Source organism: Morone saxatilis, unplaced genomic scaffold (assembly GCF_004916995.1).
Source record: "Morone saxatilis isolate NCDOM2014 unplaced genomic scaffold, NCSU_SB_2.0 Contig14, whole genome shotgun sequence".
Taxonomy (NCBI): Eukaryota; Metazoa; Chordata; class Actinopteri; family Moronidae; genus Morone; species Morone saxatilis.
This window is the reverse complement of record NW_023339696.1, coordinates 17,347,943-17,368,352: the sequence shown is the minus strand read 5'-3', so window position 1 is coordinate 17,368,352 and position 20,410 is coordinate 17,347,943. Positions and strand designations below refer to the sequence as shown.

The 20,410-nt window shown below is 41.0% G+C and overlaps 4 protein-coding genes across 4 annotated transcripts in view; 1 reads left to right on the top strand and 3 right to left on the bottom strand.

The window, feature by feature from the left end:
• Window positions 1-986: 986 nt before the first annotated feature.
• On the bottom strand, window positions 987-6,101 carry p3h4 (prolyl 3-hydroxylase family member 4 (inactive)). Its single transcript, XM_035654788.1, has 7 exons — window positions 5,531-6,101; window positions 4,368-4,517; window positions 4,102-4,273; window positions 3,890-4,018; window positions 3,647-3,792; window positions 3,137-3,220; window positions 987-1,531 (listed from the first exon to the last, which is right to left on the bottom strand). Exons 1-7 carry the CDS (start codon window positions 5,975-5,977, stop codon window positions 1,382-1,384), a joined length of 1,278 nt encoding a protein of 425 aa, XP_035510681.1. The 5' UTR covers window positions 5,978-6,101; the 3' UTR covers window positions 987-1,381.
• Window positions 6,102-8,558: 2,457 nt separating this feature from the next.
• Window positions 8,559-13,892, top strand: fkbp10a (FKBP prolyl isomerase 10a). Its single transcript, XM_035654786.1, has 10 exons — window positions 8,559-8,877; window positions 9,885-10,030; window positions 10,119-10,308; window positions 10,414-10,559; window positions 11,700-11,889; window positions 11,975-12,120; window positions 12,240-12,429; window positions 12,703-12,845; window positions 12,936-13,099; window positions 13,216-13,892. The coding sequence occupies exons 1-10, from the start codon at window positions 8,681-8,683 to the stop codon at window positions 13,399-13,401; spliced, it is 1,698 nt and encodes a 565-aa protein (XP_035510679.1). The 5' UTR covers window positions 8,559-8,680; the 3' UTR covers window positions 13,402-13,892.
• A 121-nt stretch (window positions 13,893-14,013) lies between these two features.
• On the bottom strand, window positions 14,014-18,251 carry LOC118322927 (cytosolic 5'-nucleotidase 3-like). Its single transcript, XM_035654789.1, has 9 exons — window positions 18,115-18,251; window positions 17,614-17,712; window positions 17,460-17,529; window positions 16,576-16,622; window positions 15,914-15,999; window positions 15,732-15,821; window positions 15,479-15,641; window positions 15,193-15,393; window positions 14,014-15,070 (listed from the first exon to the last, which is right to left on the bottom strand). The coding sequence occupies exons 1-9, from the start codon at window positions 18,115-18,117 to the stop codon at window positions 14,960-14,962; spliced, it is 870 nt and encodes a 289-aa protein (XP_035510682.1). The 5' UTR covers window positions 18,118-18,251; the 3' UTR covers window positions 14,014-14,959.
• A 1,457-nt stretch (window positions 18,252-19,708) lies between these two features.
• Window positions 19,709-20,410, bottom strand: part of LOC118323196 (kelch-like protein 11) — a 3,281-nt gene continuing 2,579 nt past the window's right edge. Inside the window, exon 3 of the mRNA XM_035655130.1 lies at window positions 19,709-19,730. Coding sequence (XP_035511023.1) covers window positions 19,709-19,730 — 22 coding nt within the window. The remainder of the gene's footprint in view (window positions 19,731-20,410) is intronic.

Here is a 20,410-nt window from a genome sequence, read left to right as displayed (position 1 = left end):
TAAAATGTTGCAATTGGGATTGCATTGTTTGGACCCACAGTGTAGATTTCAAGTAGCTAGTTGACCAGGTTGTGATCCACGAAGGTCCTGGATATCATTTCTTGATCACAACCTTTTATAACACCCTTTGCCCCCATGGCTAAATATATACAGTAAAACCTCTTAATTTTGAGTATACATGTAGTGATAGCTGTCCTGAATGCAAGTCCATTTGACATTGTCAGAAATTATGGTTCATGTTTTTTACAGCTAACATTATACGTTTATATATGTTTTTATCAGTGTATAATATAAGAATCACTGTGTTTTTGTTACCTTAAAATTAAACATTTTTATCTACAGATGCTGCAGTAGCCTTCCATGGGGTCCGCCACGTTGAACTGTCATATTTATACAGTAGCCCAGAAGGAACAAACCAAACACTGCCTCTAGATGGGGATGTTCCCTTTTTTTAATGTGTGTTTAAGGGCCACTGTAGGTCCTCCTTTGTGCTTGCATGGGGAGGGTGAAACGAGGTCAGCTATACCACTAGATGCTGAATACTACACACTGGTCCTTTAAATAGCATAATTATCTTAATATTAGATTACAGTGGGAACTCATTGCACATGATAATGTATTTTGGAGGAAGGCCTGAAGTTACTAGTTTTTAACACAACATTACCTTTAAAGAGGCCATATTATATTGGGTTATATAGATTGTTTGTGCATGTATAAAAAGGTCTAAAAAGTGACTAAACCCATGCCAAATAGAGTCCCTGCCTCGTTTGTATTTAGGCTTTTCTTCCATTACTATATTACACTCGATTGTAACAGGCGGAATAATCAACTATCAAAATTGTGATCGAAATTGATCAACTATTCATTTTAACACTACTGCTATCAAATTGGTTGTTGCACCTCCTGCATTTTTATGATTTTATTGATCTTACTGGTATTAAGTAACAAAACAAAAGAAAAGTTATTAAAATATTACTTTAATTATGAGCAAATTATTATTATAACAACAACACAACTGGTGGCATTAGAAAAGCTACATGTCACCTTCCATATAACATGGCACAGAGGCATTCAGCTTTCATTTAAATAAAAACTGGAGAAAAGTCATTAACAAGTATTGGCAAACAGGCCAATGACTGATTATAAGAAAAAACAACAGTTGTAAAAGGCTGATGACAGCCAAGACAGAATATGTCAATCTCTGATCTTGATCAACATGACGGATACGTTTGTTTGTTTATTCTTCGGCTGGGTGAAAGCACACAGCTTTGTTTGAGGTGTGCTTTTTCTACTAAATACTGTTGGAAATGTCTGCCTGTAGGGAGGTCAACATCCTCCAGCTGGACGAGAAGTCGTTCTGGACGGGAGACGAGGACAGGTGTCAGTCTGCGACCTCTCCGATGTCCCACTTCGTTTTGGGTTCTTGCCACCACTCAGCCAGGAAGGACTCCTCGTAGTCTCCCACGCCCTCAAACTCAGTGTCAGGATGCTCTGATTGAGAGGTGGCCATTTCTTCTGGACTAACCATGTCCTTAAAAGTGAACACACACACAGTTAACAGCAAGCAAAACCTTTTTATCTTACTTCCATTCTATCTGGCAAAAGTGATACTTTTCCTGCTTATGTCTATAAATCTGTCACTTGTGCACCCTGTAATTCAGCCTAAACTCTCTTAAAAGTCCTCCTCCCCACCGCTCAGGTCCAGGCAGTGTGTAGGGGGATGGGAGGGGCTGACCTGAGTTAAATGGATGTGGCACAGCCTCAGTGGCCAACACCTCCCAGCCACATACCACACGCTGCTGGCGGAAAACACAGCCCCCCCTCCTGCTCCCTCTTCCGCAGTCTTCATCCTCTAAGATTTTTCTTTTTCTTTCTTGTGCTCTTTTTTTCCATAACCTCAACAGCTGCAGTCTGCTATCTTATTCCTCCAAAGTAAAAGTTTATATCCTCAAACATCGTGCAGAATATTTTGATTAACTTAAAAAAGAAGAAGAATGAAAATGTGTAGTAAGTCGAAGTGTCATAAAAGTGTTCATAAAAACATATTTTCATATTTATGTACCCTTAGGGTTGTCTGGTCATGCAGACAGTTTTATCTGCTGAGGTTTTGAGATGTCTGTCTCTGAAAACTCTGCGCCACCCCAGCACAATGGAGGTTTATGGAATTTTGATTGTGCAGCTCAAAAAAGATTCCAAGGAAGGATATCTGAAAACCTCATCAGATCAAATCAAGACAGCTACATAGCACTACTTGGAGTAAGTAAAAAAACAACATATCTGCAATTTGGGTGAACTGGTCCTTTAATCTGTCTACAAGGTGCCATTTTTCTACACAGATTATAGCGATAATGATGATGCTATGATCTATTGTTTCTTTAAGGGAATCTCTTTGTGTACAGACAGTCATGGTTTGGGGTTAACTATATAGTAGAACTCTTGGGGCTCATATATTCTGCAGATTCAGTATCTGCTAACACTTCAGTAGAGTGGACTCAGCTCTACTAACTGCATGAGTCACTTTAGAAAGAAGAAATAACAAAATTACCACTGAAAAGCTTAAATCATAGGAAATAAAAGGCGCCCTTGCTCAATTCAATGCACTCAATGGTTTTGCTGCTACAGCCCTATCTGGTCTGGTATGACCAGTATCTAATAGTGGCTGATGTTAGCTGATGTTAGCTGACTTTAGATATAACAGACTTTACTGCATCAGTTCTGTGACTTTAAGATTTTTCTCAACTTGTGCTACTCCTAAGATATGTTTTAGAATTTAACATTATTCCTTAATTGCCAGTTGTGGTGACTTTGAGAACTTTGATCAGAAACCAAACTGCGGAAATTTATATTTATATTTGTTTGATTCGTGATCAGTCAGTTCCCAGTCTGCATAGATGGAGAACTTGTTTCCATTCAGCCAATCAAAAACCGGCTGCTATCAATCAATGACAGACTCACCCCTCCAGCAGCTGAGAGGACAAGGGGCATTTCCAATTTCCCTGAACACCTTTTTCCCCTTCTTTTAATATTAAAAAACTATTAAACATACATTAAATAAAAAGATTTTTTATTGCAAAAAGGATGAATGGACTTCCAGCATTGTTGCTGTGCTCACAATGTCACTCTGAAAGCAACATACCTCATCGTCTGTTTGTAGGTAGTTCAGTGCAAACTCCAGCATCTCTTTCTGCTTGGTTGTCTCGTTAAAATACCTCAGAGCCTCCTGAAACACAAACGGGACATCAGTTCTCGCGTTCACCCAGGCAGCAGGCGAGAACAAGCCGACTTCTGCTTTATAGCTCTGCACTGAGCAACAAATTTGGCCTGTTGTTCTTTTGTTTACCGCTCTTTTTTTGCCCTCAGTTTGGAAGCCTTAAAGTATTTACAGCAGTACCTTCAAAAAGGCAAAAGATGTTTATGAGCCGGCCCAGCTCCATGCAAAGCTGGCACACTGCGGCTGCTACCAACTTTACGGCAAGCGAAAAAAAGTATATGGGTTTCTAATTACCACCCTGGGATTGTGTTAATGTTCACGCCAAGACCGCTTTATGCTATAGTTTTCCTGCTTTGGTTAAGTACAGCCAGTGTGAACTTTCTGCCACTTTCAGTCCTGGAAGTAACAACAGAGAACAGTCTTTGTTTCACTCACAGGCCGAGGTTGAAAGTCACTTTCCTCGAGCCCCCACTGCTGCCGGTAGAAGCGATAGTATGCTACATTTTGCTGCATCACCTGGTCTTTACTGTCAAACAGCATGTAGCTGGCTGCACACGGGGCAGCGTTCTTTACATCGTTCACTGCAAAGGATCACAAAATAAAACACGTTAAAGGGAGAGTTACAGATTGCTGTCGATAGCCTGTATCCTGAGTGACAGTCTTTGTCGTAGTTCTTACATTTATAATAGGAAAACTGGAGGTAGTGATACATGGTGGCTACAAACTTCTCCACAAAGAAGCCTCCAACGTTGGGTGTCAGGTGCTCTTCACATTTCACTTTACATTTCAGCACGTCAGTGTAGAGATCTGAGGGAAGAAAGAGGGAGAATGTGAGCAAATGTGTGGCAAGAGTCTATTTTCTGAAAAATACACGTAGCTGAACCTGTTACCTGCCAGGGTGGGATAGAAGTCTTTGAACTCTACGATCTCATATGAGCTCTCACATCCTGCTAAGCAGCTACTGTATATTTCAAAGTACTGTGTGATGGCCTGCTCCATGTTTCGGGCGCTGCTGCTGAAGTCTCCGTTGTTATAAAGCGTCACACTCTTCAGAAAAACACTCTGGAGGACAAAGAGATGCATTCAGAAGGTTTGAATAGTTTAGCACTAGTTTAATTTGCACACCGGATCTGGACGAGGAGGTTTATCTACGAACTTCATACGGCTGCTCCTCGTGGTCGATGAGATATTCTTCCACATCAAACAGCGTCTTGTAGTAGTTCATGTTCTTGGTCAAGTAGGGATCAGTTGGGTTCTTCTTCAGGAAGGTGTGTGCCGCTGCTACAGCCTTCTCGAGGTGGTTGAGCTGAGGAAGAATAGATAGTTTTACATTTTCAGGATTTCTAAAATATGAAACATCTCTCTCGCCGACAGGAAGGGCTTTTGAAAACAGCAGCTTCACTGGATAACGTGACCTCTGACCCCTTTTTCTATGATGTCAGAACACAAATTCTTGTTGAGTCCATGAATGGAAAACTAATACACTCTACTCTCCCCAAAAAACAGGAAAGATGGTCCAATATTACAAGTAAACTCAGTCAGGGACGCCTGCTTAAAAGCACATTTGTTGATATGATCATCAGATGGAGAGCTTGATTCTCCTTTTAATTTGCCAGACACACAAAACTATAATTTACTCCAATTTAAAAAGGTTTCAGAAGAAGCCATCTGATGTGGTTAGTGTCAATAACACCTCCAGCTTTTGAAGGATCACAACTGTCAAGAGTGTCTGATAGTGGCTGTTCATTACACCACTAGAATGACTGTTATCCACAATAACATGGAAACTCAAAAAAAAAAAATTAAAAAAGATCAGTCTCATTGCCTTGTAAGCAAAGCCCCATCAGCCCCCTCTGACAGAGAAGAATAAGGGGATTGTTAAGGTGCAACACTGGAAGAGACGTGGCACATGCTCAACTCCTGCTCGGTCGGCAGGAGGGCGCAGCAACAAAGCGGCAGAGAAACTACACTGCACATCCAGCCGGCTACAAATCTCCCCTCAGTGAGTCAAAGCGAGTCAATGCGCGTCGAGGAACCTTCTGCGGACACTTCTGTTGAGTGTTTGCGCCCGTTACGCACAGTTATGCCAATGTTTAATCTGCTCCTGCGCTATTGTACATATGAGTGAGTCTCTAACGGGCAATAACTTTATGTCACATCTCTATGACACACACTCTGGGGGGCTTTTTGAGTGTGTCGTGGGCCATAAAGACACATTAACTCGTATCGTTTAAGCATTTGGTGTAACTTTAGGATTTAGTGGTAAAGGCCTACATTTATTCTGCAGTCCAGCTGACACCATCAAGCCTCTGGTCTCACCTGGTACTGTGCGTACTGTATGTACCGATACGGCACCCTCTTCTCGAAAGTTTCCAGTACATCCCTGCGTGGGTATGCGAGCTTAAACACGGGAAAATCCGCTTTGCACTTTTTAAGGCACGCAGCCCTCAGCAGGATGTGGCGCACGACGCGCAGGCTGTTGTCGGCGAACAGGGTGTCGTTGTCCCGGCTCACGGAGCTGCAGTTGCGGCCGCAGAAAGCCTCGCTGTCCCGCAGCAGCCGGTGGAGCCGCAAGCTGAGCTCCAAGAACTTGATGCTCTCTGCCCAGTTCTGCGCCCCGTACTGCTCCAGCGCGTAGTTGTACGTGGAGTCCAGCGGCATGATGTCCTTCTGGGGGAAACTTTTAAAGCTGTACTTCTCATACTGAGCCCCCACCAGCGCCGGGAGGAGGAGGAGGAAGGCCAGACACAAGCTTTTCAGGAGCATCGTTACCTCCGCCGGCTCCAGCAGGAGACTGTTTCTTGTTTTGAATGGATCGGGAAACTTCCTCTTTCTTTACCAGGGAATGCTCATGTCTGCCTGCACGTACGCTGTGAAAACCACGTAAAACTCGTGAAAGCAGATGCTGAAAACGAGCCTTTCTGGCCAAACCTTTCAAAATAAAAGCACCACTCTCTTTTGTTTTTTTTTAATGTTGAGCCCATTTCCACCACATTTCATAGATATTTAATGTTACAGCCAGCCACCATTCAAAGCATCCTGCAGTGCTTTGAAAGTGAATGTGCTTTTTCCCTCCCTCCATTAGTTTCCCGATATTATATGACAGTAAACGTCAAAAACTCGCTTGAGATAAGTTTCAGGAGAGGTGATGCATTACAGTCTTCTCAGATCACACAGGCTATTTTACGAAAACAAAAGCACTCATTAATTGTGCCGAATTACCTCAAGCAAGTTTTAGGATAATAGTAAAAAATACCAAACAGAGATTTAAAAAAAAAAATCAGTTTGCTTTTCTTATTGATTATAATTATGCAAATTGTGTTTTTTGTGGCTGCAGATAAGACTTAAAAACTACTGCTTCTGGTAACTTTTATACCATGTTTTACGTACCAAAAATTCAAAAGTATAAGAAGATTAATCAAAGTTCATCACTCTTGACAATTATCTTGAAGGAACAAGTCCCTACTTCCGGTACAAATGGTGGTAACTCCTGCTTTCTTGACAGAGGCGTAACAGGCTGAGTTTGGATCTCAAGAAAGACGAAGAGGGTCCACTTAGACCCATGGACTAAAAATGTTAACATATTAACAGGGATGATAGATTGGATTTATTTACTTTAAACAGATATTTTTTATTCCAGTTTTCAAACTGCTGGCAGATTAGATTAGATTTAGAAAATGTAAAGTCGGATCAGTTCTCGTATTTTCTCTGCATGGTAATGAGTTCTGTCTGCATTTCAAGTACACTGACATGCTGAGACATGGGTCGGGGAGTTTAAAAAATGCTTTCACACAGTTGACACATCACATATAGGGCAAATCTAACCCCTGAGACTATATATATACTTCCACATTCATACTTTCAGAAGCCCCGCAGGCCCTCTGGGTGGATGTCTGGTGGTTATTAGGACCCAGAGCCTCCGAGCACCCAAATGTGGAGGAAAAGCAATTATGTTTAAAGTGTAGAACAAAAAAACACACATGCAGCAGACGCCTGCCATACTTTACTGTGAAAAGAGAGAGAATAAATTCATATTATGCAGAGGCACATTATAATTTTAGGCTCATTTCATACGTGAGTGTCATCATGGGGCCAGGCCTCTGAGCCAGGCATTACACGTTTGCAGAATTCCATTAAAAAGAGGGTGGGAGCCCCGGGGCCACTCCTCCTCCTCCTCCTCCTCCTCCTCTTGCTGCTGCTCTCTGGAGTATATGACCCGAAAAATGCGTAAAGCAAGACAGAAAAACACAGAGCAAGGCAGGAAGTTTGGTTGAGTTCACGTTTAGAATAAAAGCACAAAGTAAACCCACACTAACTCTTCTTTCATATTTCTGCTCATGGTTTATGGTGACTGACAGAAAATGTGGAGTTTCTTTCTTTCTACCTCTGAGTGGATGCACATGTGGAGTCACTTATATATGCAGGCTGGATCCCTGGAGATTATGCAGTAACACAATACATTAACATGTGTTTGATATAGGCGTATTGTATTTACATTTTCAAAAGCATACTGCTGCACCATGATCCTTAAAATGAACCGACTGTCACCGCTTTCCATGCTATGATTGAAAATATTGTAATCTTAAAACCCCCAAAAATGCACCAAAAAAGACTGATAAAGCTTGTTTTTACCCTTTTGGCCTAAATTTGGAATCTAATCTTCCCATCTTTTCCAATTTTGACTATAACAGCTGCATCACTTATTCACATTTAACCTTTTTATATCAAGTTTTCCCTTGAGCTACGTAATCAGTATATGATACAATAATCCATAGTTACATAAAGAAAGATGTAATCAGATTACAGTTTTCTCTTGTTTTTATTTGCATATTTGGTATTGAGGTAATCCAAAAGTAATGGAAAGTAATCAGGTTATGTTACTTTAATATTGTGATACTTGGATTAGGTTAACAGGTAATTACTAATTGTATTGGGTAAGTAATAAAGCAACCCTCATAAACCTGCATATAGTCAGTTTCTTCATATTTTAAGGGGCAATACACTTGATTATTATGTTATTCTTGTAATTATTCAGTCATTCTTTGTAATTATCTATAATCTTTGCAACCTATTTAATGTCTGTCAGCACATACTGTGAAATATGTTACTTTGTATATAGGCTCTTAGTTCTTATATTTCTATTTCCATTTTATTTTTTTATTTTTATTTTACTTATATGTATATACCTATAAAAAATCTAGTCTATATATAGTGTTACATATTGTAATTTAAATATTATTTCTATCCTTTAACATGTGTGAGTAGAACAACTGTAACAAACAAATCGCAGAAGGCTTTTATTTTGTAATCCTAACAGGAAGTAGCCTATCTAACCCCAGCAGCCTTGACGCAGCTCCTGTGGCCCAGTCCTCCTGCGGTACTTCTCTCTTCACCTCACCCGCATCTCCCCGCTGGCAGACGGACTCTTTCCTTTGCTCTTCCGCACTTTTACATTCACACCTTTCCAGAATGGATCCGACTGGAACTCTGGTTTTCCTCCTCTCCGTTGTCGTTACCGTGAGCTGCACCACGGGCCCGTTAGTGGACGTCGTTGTCGATCGGTACGACATACCCAAAGTTTGTCCTCGGGAAGTGCAAACGGAGGATTTTGTCCGTTATCATTTTAACGGCACCTTCCACGCAGACGGGAAAAAGTTTGACTCCAGGTGAAGTTGCACAAATTGAATGCCAATTAGTTCAAAGCTCTTGGAACTATTTTCTCTCTTGTCTTCATATGAGGATGTTTGCATGTTTAAAGTTTACAGAACGAGCTATAGTAACATCTCACGTGCAAACCGCGAGAATATAACATATATATAACATATAGTAATGTATTATAATGTGTTATTATGAGATAATGTTTCCACTGTAAACTAATGCAAGTAAAATGTCTCCACACAGCAACGGTATTTATATATAATGGAGACACTGCTATAAGTAATCCTACAAACAGTCCCGATGCCTTCAGGCTCTCAATTGACTGCAGCTGAGATAACAACTGCAGACGTGTCAATCCCATTGACTCTCATCTGTGTAAACATGCAATTGTGTATATATTTTGCAGTGATTTAATATGCAAAAATGAACTGTAAGTAAAGAAATTGTTGAGTTTTTCTATGGTATGTCTCTAATAATTAGTTAAATGTGTGACAAACAGCGTTCTAGTGAAGTACTGTAGTGCTGATAAGATGCCCTGGTCTGCAAATCTTGTTCTCCAGATTCAAGATTTAACATGTTTGTTTGGTACAGACCCCCAGAAATATTAACAAAATCATGATTTTAATAGTTTTTTGTAATAAAACTGATAAAATTTGTAATAAAAAATAAATAATTCCCACACTAATTTTGAATCATATTGCAATATCTGTTACAAATAATCACAATATGATGTTTTTACCACGTGGTGCAGCCCTAGTTTGTCTGTGGTTAGGATGAAGTGAAGTGTAAAAGTAATCATGATGAAAGAAGGAAGGAGGGAGTCCCTTTAAATAATACCGCTGATGCAGATGGAACATTGGATGCTGATTTTACAGCACCATAAAATATTAGAGCACCACCACATGAACCCTCTAGTACACATTTTAAATAGTCTTTCCTCAGGTTGTCCTACTTTACCAGTTCCCCCATTGATTGTAGACTCACTCTCATCCACCTCTCCCTCCCTGTCTTACAGTCATGACCGAGGCAAGGCCTTCATCAGCCAGGTCGGCTTGGGCAGACTCATCACGGGGATGGACCGCGGGCTTCAGGGCATGTGCGTCAACGAACGCAGGAGAGTCATAGTCCCCCCACACCTGGCCTACGGGAGCGTGGGAACAGGTGCAGACAACCAGGAAGCATGAAAACAGTTGCTGGTCACATTATCTGCTCTGGTTTATGCTCACTCTCTCTCGGTTTTGTCTGACAGGTGGTGTAATTCCTCCTGACGCCGTGTTGGTGTTTGATGTTCTCCTGCTGGACATATGGAGCACCGAGGACAAGGTCCAGATCCGAACGCTCGTCAAACCTCCAAGCTGCAAGCGCAAGGCCGCGGCGTCCGATTATGTCCGTTACCACTATAACGGCACACTGCTGTCTGGTGCAGCCTTCGACTCCAGGTGAGGCTGCAGGGTGGTGCAATGTAGGGCTTCTAAAGGTGAGATGTGAACCTTCGTGTGTGTTTCTGTGATTTTCACAAACTTTTGAAATTGTGTTTAACTTAGTTACTCGAGGAATAAGACCTATGACACCTACCTGGGACAGGGCTACCTGATCAAAGGCATGGACGAAGGTCTTGTGGGCATGTGTGTTGGGGAAAGGAGGCTCATCATCGTCCCGCCCTTCCTGGCATATGGAGAGAACGGCTCTGGTACGGATGATAATGTTTAAGGTGTCTGTGGCTAGTGTTATAATGTCACTGAAGTTTTACATTTCAAACTTCTTACAGTTTTTACTGATTTTAGACCCGAGGCTGCATATAAAACTACGTAAAAGTAACATTTTGTAGTAATTTAAATTTGATAGGTGTGGATATTTGAGCAGTTTGTGGCTATTTTGCAAATTTTTAGCAGAATAACTACAAATCACATATACTTTTCATAATTAATTTCATTACTTTTCATTATCCAAAACACAGTATATAAGCAACCATTGGTTTTAGTTCATTTTAGCTGTGGTACAAACTTTCTGGAACATTTACATAATGTATTCTGTTTAAGATGGATCACCTATTACAGTGAGCATTTGGTCTCATTTACTTTTATTGTGAAGTTTTGTCATTGCTGGTACCACAGTTGCTCTGTAGTTGTGCTCAGGCATGTGTTGATTTGACATTTTCCATCTCACAATAAACAATGTGATTATTGTTTACTTTCTGAGTAGTCTGACTCCCAGAAAGTAAGCTGTTGGTATAAGACTATTTCATTTGGCATTCTTCTCCCCTTCCGCTATCTGCGTGTTACCCTTTTTAAAGTCCTTATTTGACAAACAACAAGTCCGAGGTTGCTCCGAGTTACCAACCATAATCTGGTCCCCAACAAAATGAATGTAAACAAGCTAGCAGCTGTTGTTTTCTTTTAAATGGATTTGGCCGTTTTAATGCCAGAACTCGCCTCCCCATGTGTACATCTTCACCAAAACAACGAAAACAAGCCAGTGTTTTTTCTTTCCTGCACCAGAATGCTTCTGTCAGACCTTTCTCCAGTGCTGACACAGTGCTAAAGCGAAGTGCGGAGATGGGTCTGGCTATGCAAGGCCACTTTCTGGGTGCACTTAGGTTTCAGGAGAGTCCACGCTTACTGCATACGTAAAATGTAAAAACAGATTACTGATGTCATACATGTCTCTGCAAGTAACTGCAAGTTGAAAGTTCCATACCACACTAATGTAAACAAAAAAGGCCTGCCTGGAAGGGAAACACATTTCTAAAGTAGGCTGTATGAGAGTGGCGTGGACCTGAAGCTGCGACATATAGACTGCACTGCAACTCAAGTTGCTTTCTACCCAACAGGAACTCAGATCCCTCCCCAGGCTACGCTGGTGTTCGAGGTGCTGATGATCGACGTGTTCAACCCTAAGGATGATCTGATCGTGGAGGTGAAGAAGGTTCCCAAAGGCTGCACACGCAGGACCGTGACCGGAGATTACATCCGCTACCACTACAACGGTACCTTCCAGGACGGCACCCCCTTCGACTCGAGGTAAGCCTGAGACTTCTCTGTTCTCAGAAACCAATAAAATATAAGCAAAATTGACTGACTGAGTCTTTAACGCTTGCATTGACAGCTACCAGCGAAACAGCACCTATAACACGTACATCGGCATGGGATATGTGATCCAAGGGATGGACAAAGCCCTGCAGGGTCTGTGCATAGGAGAGAAGAGAAGGATTACTGTCCCTCCTCACATGGCGTACGGCGAAGACGGAGTCGGTGAGTTTGACGCACGCAATTAGGGAGTTTTAAAAGACACTTGGACTGGACGAACAAACCACCGAGTCTTGTTTATGACTCTGTAACACCGCCCTGTTCCTTTTTCTCTCCCGCTGTAGGAGACCTCATTCCTAGCTCCGCCGTGCTGGTCTTTGACATTCACGTCATCGACTTCCACAACCCCAAAGACCTGGTCCAGATTAAAGTCACCCACAAGCCTCAGGAATGCAACATGACCAGCGAAGCTGACGATTTGATTCAGTATCGTTATAACTGCTCCATGATGGACGGCACCCTGCTGTACTCCTCGTGAGCGCCCTCTGCTGTACAATCTGCTACACTGCATCCTCCTCCTCCTCCTCCTCCTCCTCCTCCTCCTGGTTCATGCATGTAATCATTACTGGCTCCTTGTCTGACAGATTTCAGTGGGCTTGGAAATGCATACCATTTTTACATATCCATGACAACAGCACGTATGCACGCATGGCTCGAGGTTTTAATACGTGGAGAAGTTTCTTTGGCTTTGATTTTTTTTTTTTTATTAGAGTTAAGAGTGGTAACAGGTTATGTGTCCATTTCCAGGGACCATTACGACTCACCTTCCATCACGACGCTCGGAGAAAACAAGGTGATCCCAGGTCTGGAGAGAGGTTTGCTTGGCATGTGTGTGGGTGAGAGGAGGGAGGCGGTCGTTCCACCACACTGGGGACACGGTGAAAATGGAGGTTAGTCACTGGAGCTGCTCAGATCACACTCTGAACACACTTTTTTACCCCAAAATCATTTTTTTTCCTCCTCTGTCTTGGCATCTCTAGCTGGAGAAGTTCCTAGGAGTGCGGTGCTCTTCTTTGAGCTGGAGTTAGTGGACCTGCAGAAGGGCGTGCCCGAAGGCTTCATGTTTGTGTGGCTGGGAGACGGACCCGATCAGCTCTTCCCTGCGATGGACCTCAACGGCGACAAAGAGGTCCCTCTAGAGGAGGTAAGCAGGTCCAGTCTGAGTAATTTCCCCCTGCTAAATGTATCTTTTTAAAGCATATATATATAAGCTAACTAATATGCTTTAACCATCTCTTTAACCAACCATCTTTTCCCCAGTTTTCAGCCTTCATCATGCTCCAAGTTAAAGAGGGCAAAGGTCGTCTTCGGCCTGGGTTGGATGCCGACAGCAGCATTAAGGACATGTTCAATAACCAGGACCTCAACAGAGATGGGAAGATCATAGAGGATGAACTCAAACCTAATGCGGATGAGGAGACCGAGACGAGACGAGACGAGCTGTAAAGGGGGATGTGCAGTATTTCAGTAGTGGCGAGGGACAGGCAGTGCAGTGGCTGGGGGTTATACTGACATCTTAGCATCTGTCGTGCAACTATTTTGAAAATGGCAGCTTTGCCACATTGTGTTTGAAATATACGAATGCCCTCTTGCACCTACCGCAGTAGAACGGGCCGTGATCCTAACGGAGCTCAACACAGACAGGAAACATCTTTAATTGACGGGTCAGCGTGTTGTGCAAAGGGAACAGGTGTTTGAAAATGTGAAAGGAAGAAAAATTGTCTGTAGTGAAACTGTATTCAGGCACATTTGAACATTTGGGCTGGGCCCTTCTTCCAGAATATTACATCTTATATAAACTAGTAGTCAAGTGCAGTGCCTCATATAAAAATGATGAAGAAAACACTGGTTGTACAGTAAAATTTGGAGTGAAAATCTGTTATTGAAAATGATATTACAACGTGTAGAACATAAAATAACCTGTTTTTGTAATAAAATGAAGACAACAGCCATTTGATTTCTTCCACACTGTCCACATACAAACCTGTACCTGTAAATCTAGTTTGGTAGATTTTAATTCATTGGCCTCAATATTGATGAAAACATTTTTAAACATGCTGATGAGAAACGGGTGAAACCACATTTTATTTCAGACAAGCTGGAACATATGAAAAGGTAATGACTTTGTAAAGACAAAAAAAATGCATGACCTGACTGCGTGTGGCACACAATAACAGACAAAAGTTGTTTTTGGATATTGTGTTAATCCTTGTTTTTTGGAAGCTTTTGTTTGTTGCTGTGTGAACATTTTGAATCGATCTTTATCTAAACCTTGGTTAAAATGACAGTAAAGGTGAAATCATTCAAAATACTAACAAAACCCCGTTATTTAACGTTAATACCGTAACACTTCTGAGGTAGCAGTTAGTTCTTACAAACACTTTCACCTTTCAGTGACATATTTATGTTTTACTCATGTTAACATATTTATTTTACTCTTATATCTCATACTTATATAAAGTAGCACCGTGGTGTTACACAAGAAAAACAATAGTTTTCATGATTGACAATATGACCAAAAACTGGAAGACTTGACACCAATAAAATGTTAAACCGTAGTTTCAGGTTAAAATGAGCTATAAATTCAAGTTTTATTGTAAGAGGCTCGATATCCGTTTCAAACCGAATGCAGTCATGTGCTGCCATTTATGTTGTGCGTTATTCTTTCCCTTAATCATGACATCCTACATATGAAGACCAAAAACTGTCTGACAACACCAATCATACACTTTACATACTGCACAGTAGGTATCTGGCTTCCATCACATACAGTATGGTCCAAAAGTAGTTAAACCGTTAAACAAGAGAAGAAATCCAATGGACAAAGATGTAAGAGGGTAAGGTGGTGTGCGTGAGCTTGCAAATAATTTTGTAAAATAAAAAAATAATGACGACACATTCTTGTCTGTAAGCGTTTAACTGGCACTTTCTGAGCAGGGGCCTCTTCAGCTGGTGACCTGGAGTGTCCAATACCAAACAGCCAGTGGTATTCTCAATTCTCAGTTCACTTATTGCCAGTGAGGTAGAGCAGAAGGGCGTTAGGGACTTCCAAGGTCTCATCTTTTACCAACACAATGTCATATGAGTCCAAGTATGATTGCTTCCTCTCCTCCACCTGAGAGCGAAAACAGATGAGAAATGTATTGAAATGTCAGAATATGACTATTTAACTGTAAAGGTACTGAACAATGTTATCCGGTCATTGTGATGAACATGAGTGTATACTTTTTAATTTACCTTGTCATTGAGGAACCCAATCTTGAGGATGTTTTCCATGTCCTGCACCCCATCAGCCATGGTGAGATCTCCCAGAGAGTCCCCCATCAGTAGCACGTTAGGCCGCGTCCGCAGCTCTTGGAAGTGGCCAGTGTTGAGCAGCGCACCTTCCCTTTTATTATAGATGTGGATCAGCTCCCCCTTGAAAGCCTTCAACACTCCCTGCACAGATCAAGAGTCAAATAAATTATATTATTTCAGTCCCCGGTGTGGGGATCAGACTGAAGTTTGTGGTGTGGCTACTCACAGACTCATTGAAGTCCATGTAGTTGGAGAAGACTTTGACGTTGGAGTGGAAGACATCAGCCTGGCGGATAACCTCTTCTAGGATGTCTCCTATTCCAGCAGAGAAGATGAGCAGAGGGATGCTGTGCTCATGCAGGTGATCAAAGAACAGCTGGTAGCCCTCCCTGTTACAACATCAGCTCCGCATTAGAGTTTAAGTACTTAAGGAAGGAAGGAATTTAAAGTATTAAATAGAGGGAGCGGGGTTTTCTGACCTCAGCATGGCATCAGACTCCCGCACGGCCACGGCCAGCAGGTCTTTCCTAATCTCCTGTTGTACCAGTAGTTCATGGGCTCTAGTCCACCTGTGAGATATAGGTGCAGCACAGTTTTATAAACACATTAAAATAGAAGAATAGCTTTTTTTGTTTTGTTAAAAGTTAGATTAGATACTCACCACTCAACCATAAGGGGCAGCTTTTCCTCTATTGACCGTGAAGAGTCGATCTCTATAGGGTAGTACGTGTTGAGCAGCTCCGTCAGCTGACAGAGACAGGACAAAAGTAAACATCTAAAAACAAACATCTGCCTTTTACCCAGCCAGACTTAAGAGTTGATCTTTCCTTTACAACGTTTGGTCAGATTATATCAGAGCGAAGCCATAAGGGTGCATTCAGTGTACATGTTTATGGTCACGATAGCAAAGTCTACACACTGTCTTAAAAAGTATATCTTTTTCCTTAATACTTACGCAATACGTGGTCACATTGCAGATACACAAAGAAGATTTAACAGCAGGAAGACACATTTCTGCATTAGTGCTTAATAGACTCAAATCACTGATCCTGGTTCAGTTTACCTGTTGTAATTCTTCCCATTGCCCACTAGAGGGCAGACCAACTAAATATAAGTGACAATGAATGAAGGCCTCACCAAATTGAATTGAAAGTTAAATACATTAGTCTGTAGGTATTCTAGTGCTTAAGATTTATACATAAACCTTCAAAAAAACAAACACATGTAGTTCCCTTTTAAAGATCTAATAAGTTTAAACTATATTTATGATGTCTGCTGTGTATTAATGGCACTGCTCCTTCCAATAGAAAACCTCATTCCTACCTTTTCTTTGCAGTCACTGGAGATAAGTTTGCTGTTGTCAAGAATATCTGCAAATAAAATACACAGAAAATAAATCCCTCAGCCATGCAACAACGTTCAAACCCAACCTACCTCAAACTAGAGGTGTAAAGGAATATCAGAAAATATTGTATCGTGATATTTACTTTTCTGATATTGCACTGATTCTCAAAAATACGATTTTTGTGTTTAAACCTGCAACAGCTAGATAGCAGTGTTGTAAACTGAGGGCTATGATGTTGGGTGTTACAGGGACTGTGATAAATACAAACGCAGATCACACTGATTCTTGTCAATACACAGCCCTACTTTAAACTACAGCTTAAATATAAGATATAGGGCTGCATGATATGGTAAAAACATTCAATTGCAATTATTATTCTGACTGCGATTTACGATTATGTGGGAATGTTTTTGTTTTTTTAATCACAAAGTGAATTTTCACTAAAAAAAACTATTAAAATAATGATGATGTGACATTTTTAGGGGGTCTGTACCGAACAAACATGTTATCTTAAATCTGGATAACAAGGTTTGTAGACCAGGGCACCTCTGCAGCACTAAAGTACTTCATTAAAGTTTATTCATTGCTGTTTTGTCACACATTTTTCAGCACATTACAGCTCTGGTGATTTGCATATTGCACTTGAATTGTGCAGCCCTACTTAAATAAGATGAGATATTCATATTTTAATAGTCCCACAATGGGGAAATTCCAATCTTACAGCAGCAAAGTGGATAGAGAAAAAAACAGTATAAAGACACTATAAGAACAGTATGAAAAAAATTATATAATATAATATAAAAACAGTAAAACAACAGATAACACAATAACACAAATACTAGCTTATAGTCAGGGAACTTACTGTGGCAGGTGGGGCACCTTTTGCCATTGTGCGCAAATCTTGTTAGGGTCATGTCAAAATCGGAGATCACCTGGATGAAAGATAATAATGTAACAATAAAAAACACACTTTATGCACATTGTACACACTGAATGATGTGGCGGACGTCGTTTACCTGCACGGTGTTGGAGCCAGCCTTCACCATGGACTGTAGGATCTCCTGCACCCTCTGAGGGTCCCTCATGCACACCGACGGGTTGGACAACTGTGGAATCTTAACATTGAACATAATGTGCTCATTTAAGTTAATTAGACATTTTACTGAGAGAGAGAGAGATTGCACAAAGTCTCAGTGGAGCTTTGCACAGCGCGTTGTCAGGCGCTAGCACCATGTTAAGCTGGATTTACCTCACTTACTCCCCAACCTGCACAGCATTTGCCAGGACCACAACACTGGCGCTGCAGCCGTGATATACTTCTTGTTATTGTGATTTACTTTAGAGCTTTTAGGTCCACTAACAAAGACAAATTAACGTTAGCCGACGTTAGCCACACACACACAGCTAAGCTAGAGACGCCCAGCGAGCTAGAATCTAACTTCCTTGATGCAGGGAGCGTTTTTATTTCTGGTGTTTGGTATTTTCCCCCTAAAACAAAAGATGCTGAGTGACTTTACCATTTTCTTTAAATCGGTCGCCGGTCCGTTGAGGTTATTTTGACCAGAAGACGTGTCATCGGTTGTCAGTGTGCGTTGATTTAACGTTTGTGTTGCTATGTGCACGACAGAATCACAGCCTGAACGGTTCCGCTGCCTTCCGGGTCTGAAGAAAGTGTCGGATTTGTTTTTTGGGAAGTAGCACTTTCATGACAAAACGGAGTGTTAGACGGCACTTTTATTTTATTTATTTATTTTTTAAAGAAACCATTGATGGACAACGTCTAGCAGATTATGACAAAACGTTAAGATGTCACGTACTCTCTCTCTGGCGATGAAATATGTCTTTTTTTGTCTGGTGTAGTCAAAAGTGCGAGCCTTTGAGGTACACGTGAAGGCAGCACCACTACTTGTGTAACTTGAAGTGGGACGTTATGTAGTGCTCCTCCCAGTGCAAAGGCTCTGATCAAAGGTTCCCACCCTGCCTCTCCTCCAGGATTTCTGGGCCCTGGTCCAAATAATAGTGGTGAGAACATGCCATTCATGCATTTAAAATAAATATATCAAGTAAGATTTTTTAAATCATTTAAGTCCATACCACTAATTACGTGTCTACTGTTTGTTGCCAGCAACCACTGGAGCCTGATGCTTAACTATGTAGTAGCTTTGCAATAGAAAGTACAGTAGGTCTAAGCAGTTAATAGTAATTTAACAGTCTTTTAGTGGATGCTGGCTACATCAAACTCTTTTGGATTAGTAAAGGCCAACAGCAATAATACACGATGTGTTCAACCATCTGTCTTACAAAACAACTTTAATTGCAAGTGATGACATTAACATTTCTTACATCCAATATAAGGACACAATGTCAGACTATCACATGCAAAGCAAATTACATAGCTTATTCCACTTGCAGTGCTATTTATGTTGGTCATAAAGTGGAAATGAATATCATTTCTGCGCTCTGTAACCTTTATGCTGTAATAGGTGCTGCATGGACAGCTGGAATTTCTGAATGTCAGTCACAACAATCCCTTTTGTTTTGCCTATAAGTCTGATTCCTTTCCATCTCATTTCTAAGTCTCTTGGGGGGGGGCTCTAATGTACACCCAGCTGAAAGTGAAGTACAATAACACGAGGTTTTACAAGACATTTAATGTAGGAAACAAATCCACAAATAATGCTAACATGTTTTTTTCAAAGTAGATCAAAACTTACTGGCTGGAAGCTGGGTAAAACAAAACATTTCCAAAAATACAATCACCTTGTCTGATATGAAACACATGAAGTATGCAAAGTCAAAGTGCAGTTGTAAATTAAATCCCTATGCTTATGTAAGACGTTACGAACAATTAGATGTTAAAAAGTGCATTGTAGAGAAGCTCTGCTCTGCAAACACAAATCATACACACTCCTGCACTCACACATATACACATTTTCTATGTTTCCTTGAATGAATGGGGAACCATGGAGCAATCGCCTGCCAAAGTGCAAAAGAAAGGAATAATTGAGCCATTGCCAATGATTGGTGCTTAATGCAGTGGCCAAATTGAATGTTCAGTGTTGAGATAACTCAAAAGGAATGATTTCATTACATCTAATCACAGATCTCTCATCATTTCACCTCTTCAGAAAACCTGGAGAAAGATTACAAGTTCAAGTGTTATGTTAGCAACAAAAATGAAAACATACTCCTAGTACAACCGTTGAAGGGAAACTGCGATCTAAAAGCAAACTAGTCTACAGGATCTTAAGATTAACAGCCTCATATTCACTTGTGGAGGCTGCACAGTAACAAGGAGAGACATTCTAATAGAGCAATTATGATACAAGTTATTTGTGAGTGAGTTAGACGTTTGAACCAATGTTATACTTTGATGAGGAGATTGTCACAGTGTTACAACGGAATGAGACTTCATTAAGCGAGTTGGATTGAATGTAGGAATGAAGTTATCAACAAAGTCACACAGCCTTCCCAGTACGGGCATACAATAAAGGAATGTAAAATATCCATATAAATGTTTACATATACAGCTTTATACTATTTATGTACAAACAGATAAACAGCATCTATACCAACATACTTGACAAAAGGATATTCAGTTTGTTGGCTGCTATATAACACTCTTATTCACATGTTTACATTCGCCATATCCCTCCTCACAGAGACCAACAGCTGGTCAGCACACACCTGCTTACACATTTCATGGCTTTCGACAAATCAGCCATTAACACAACACAGCGTGAGAGCCGATGGCACAGTTTAATGAAAATCCAGTATGAGAGCAACACAAGACCCACTGCAGCATGTTATGTA

Excerpts from the sequence above, each read along its gene's own strand:
- fkbp10a (XM_035654786.1), top strand. The coding sequence starts at position 8,681 with ATGGATCCGACTGGAACTCTGGTTTTCCTCCTCTCCGTTGTCGTTACC. Across the intron at positions 12,121-12,239 it reads GTACGGCGAAGACGGAGTCG|GAGACCTCATTCCTAGCTCC; the intron begins GTGAGTTTGACG and ends CTCCCGCTGTAG. Across the intron at positions 13,100-13,215 it reads AAGAGGTCCCTCTAGAGGAG|TTTTCAGCCTTCATCATGCT; the intron begins GTAAGCAGGTCC and ends TCTTTTCCCCAG.
- p3h4 (XM_035654788.1), bottom strand. The coding sequence starts at position 5,977 with ATGCTCCTGAAAAGCTTGTGTCTGGCCTTCCTCCTCCTCCTCCCGGCG. Across the intron at positions 4,518-5,530 it reads TACAGTACGCACAGTACCAG|CTCAACCACCTCGAGAAGGC; the intron begins GTGAGACCAGAG and ends ATTCTTCCTCAG. Across the intron at positions 4,274-4,367 it reads ACGAGGAGCAGCCGTATGAA|AGTGTTTTTCTGAAGAGTGT; the intron begins GTTCGTAGATAA and ends TTTGTCCTCCAG.
- LOC118322927 (XM_035654789.1), bottom strand. Across the intron at positions 17,530-17,613 it reads CTGGCTCCAACACCGTGCAG|GTGATCTCCGATTTTGACAT; the intron begins GTAAACGACGTC and ends TCTTTCATCCAG. Across the intron at positions 16,623-17,459 it reads AAGGTGCCCCACCTGCCACA|ATATTCTTGACAACAGCAAA; the intron begins GTAAGTTCCCTG and ends TTTTATTTGCAG.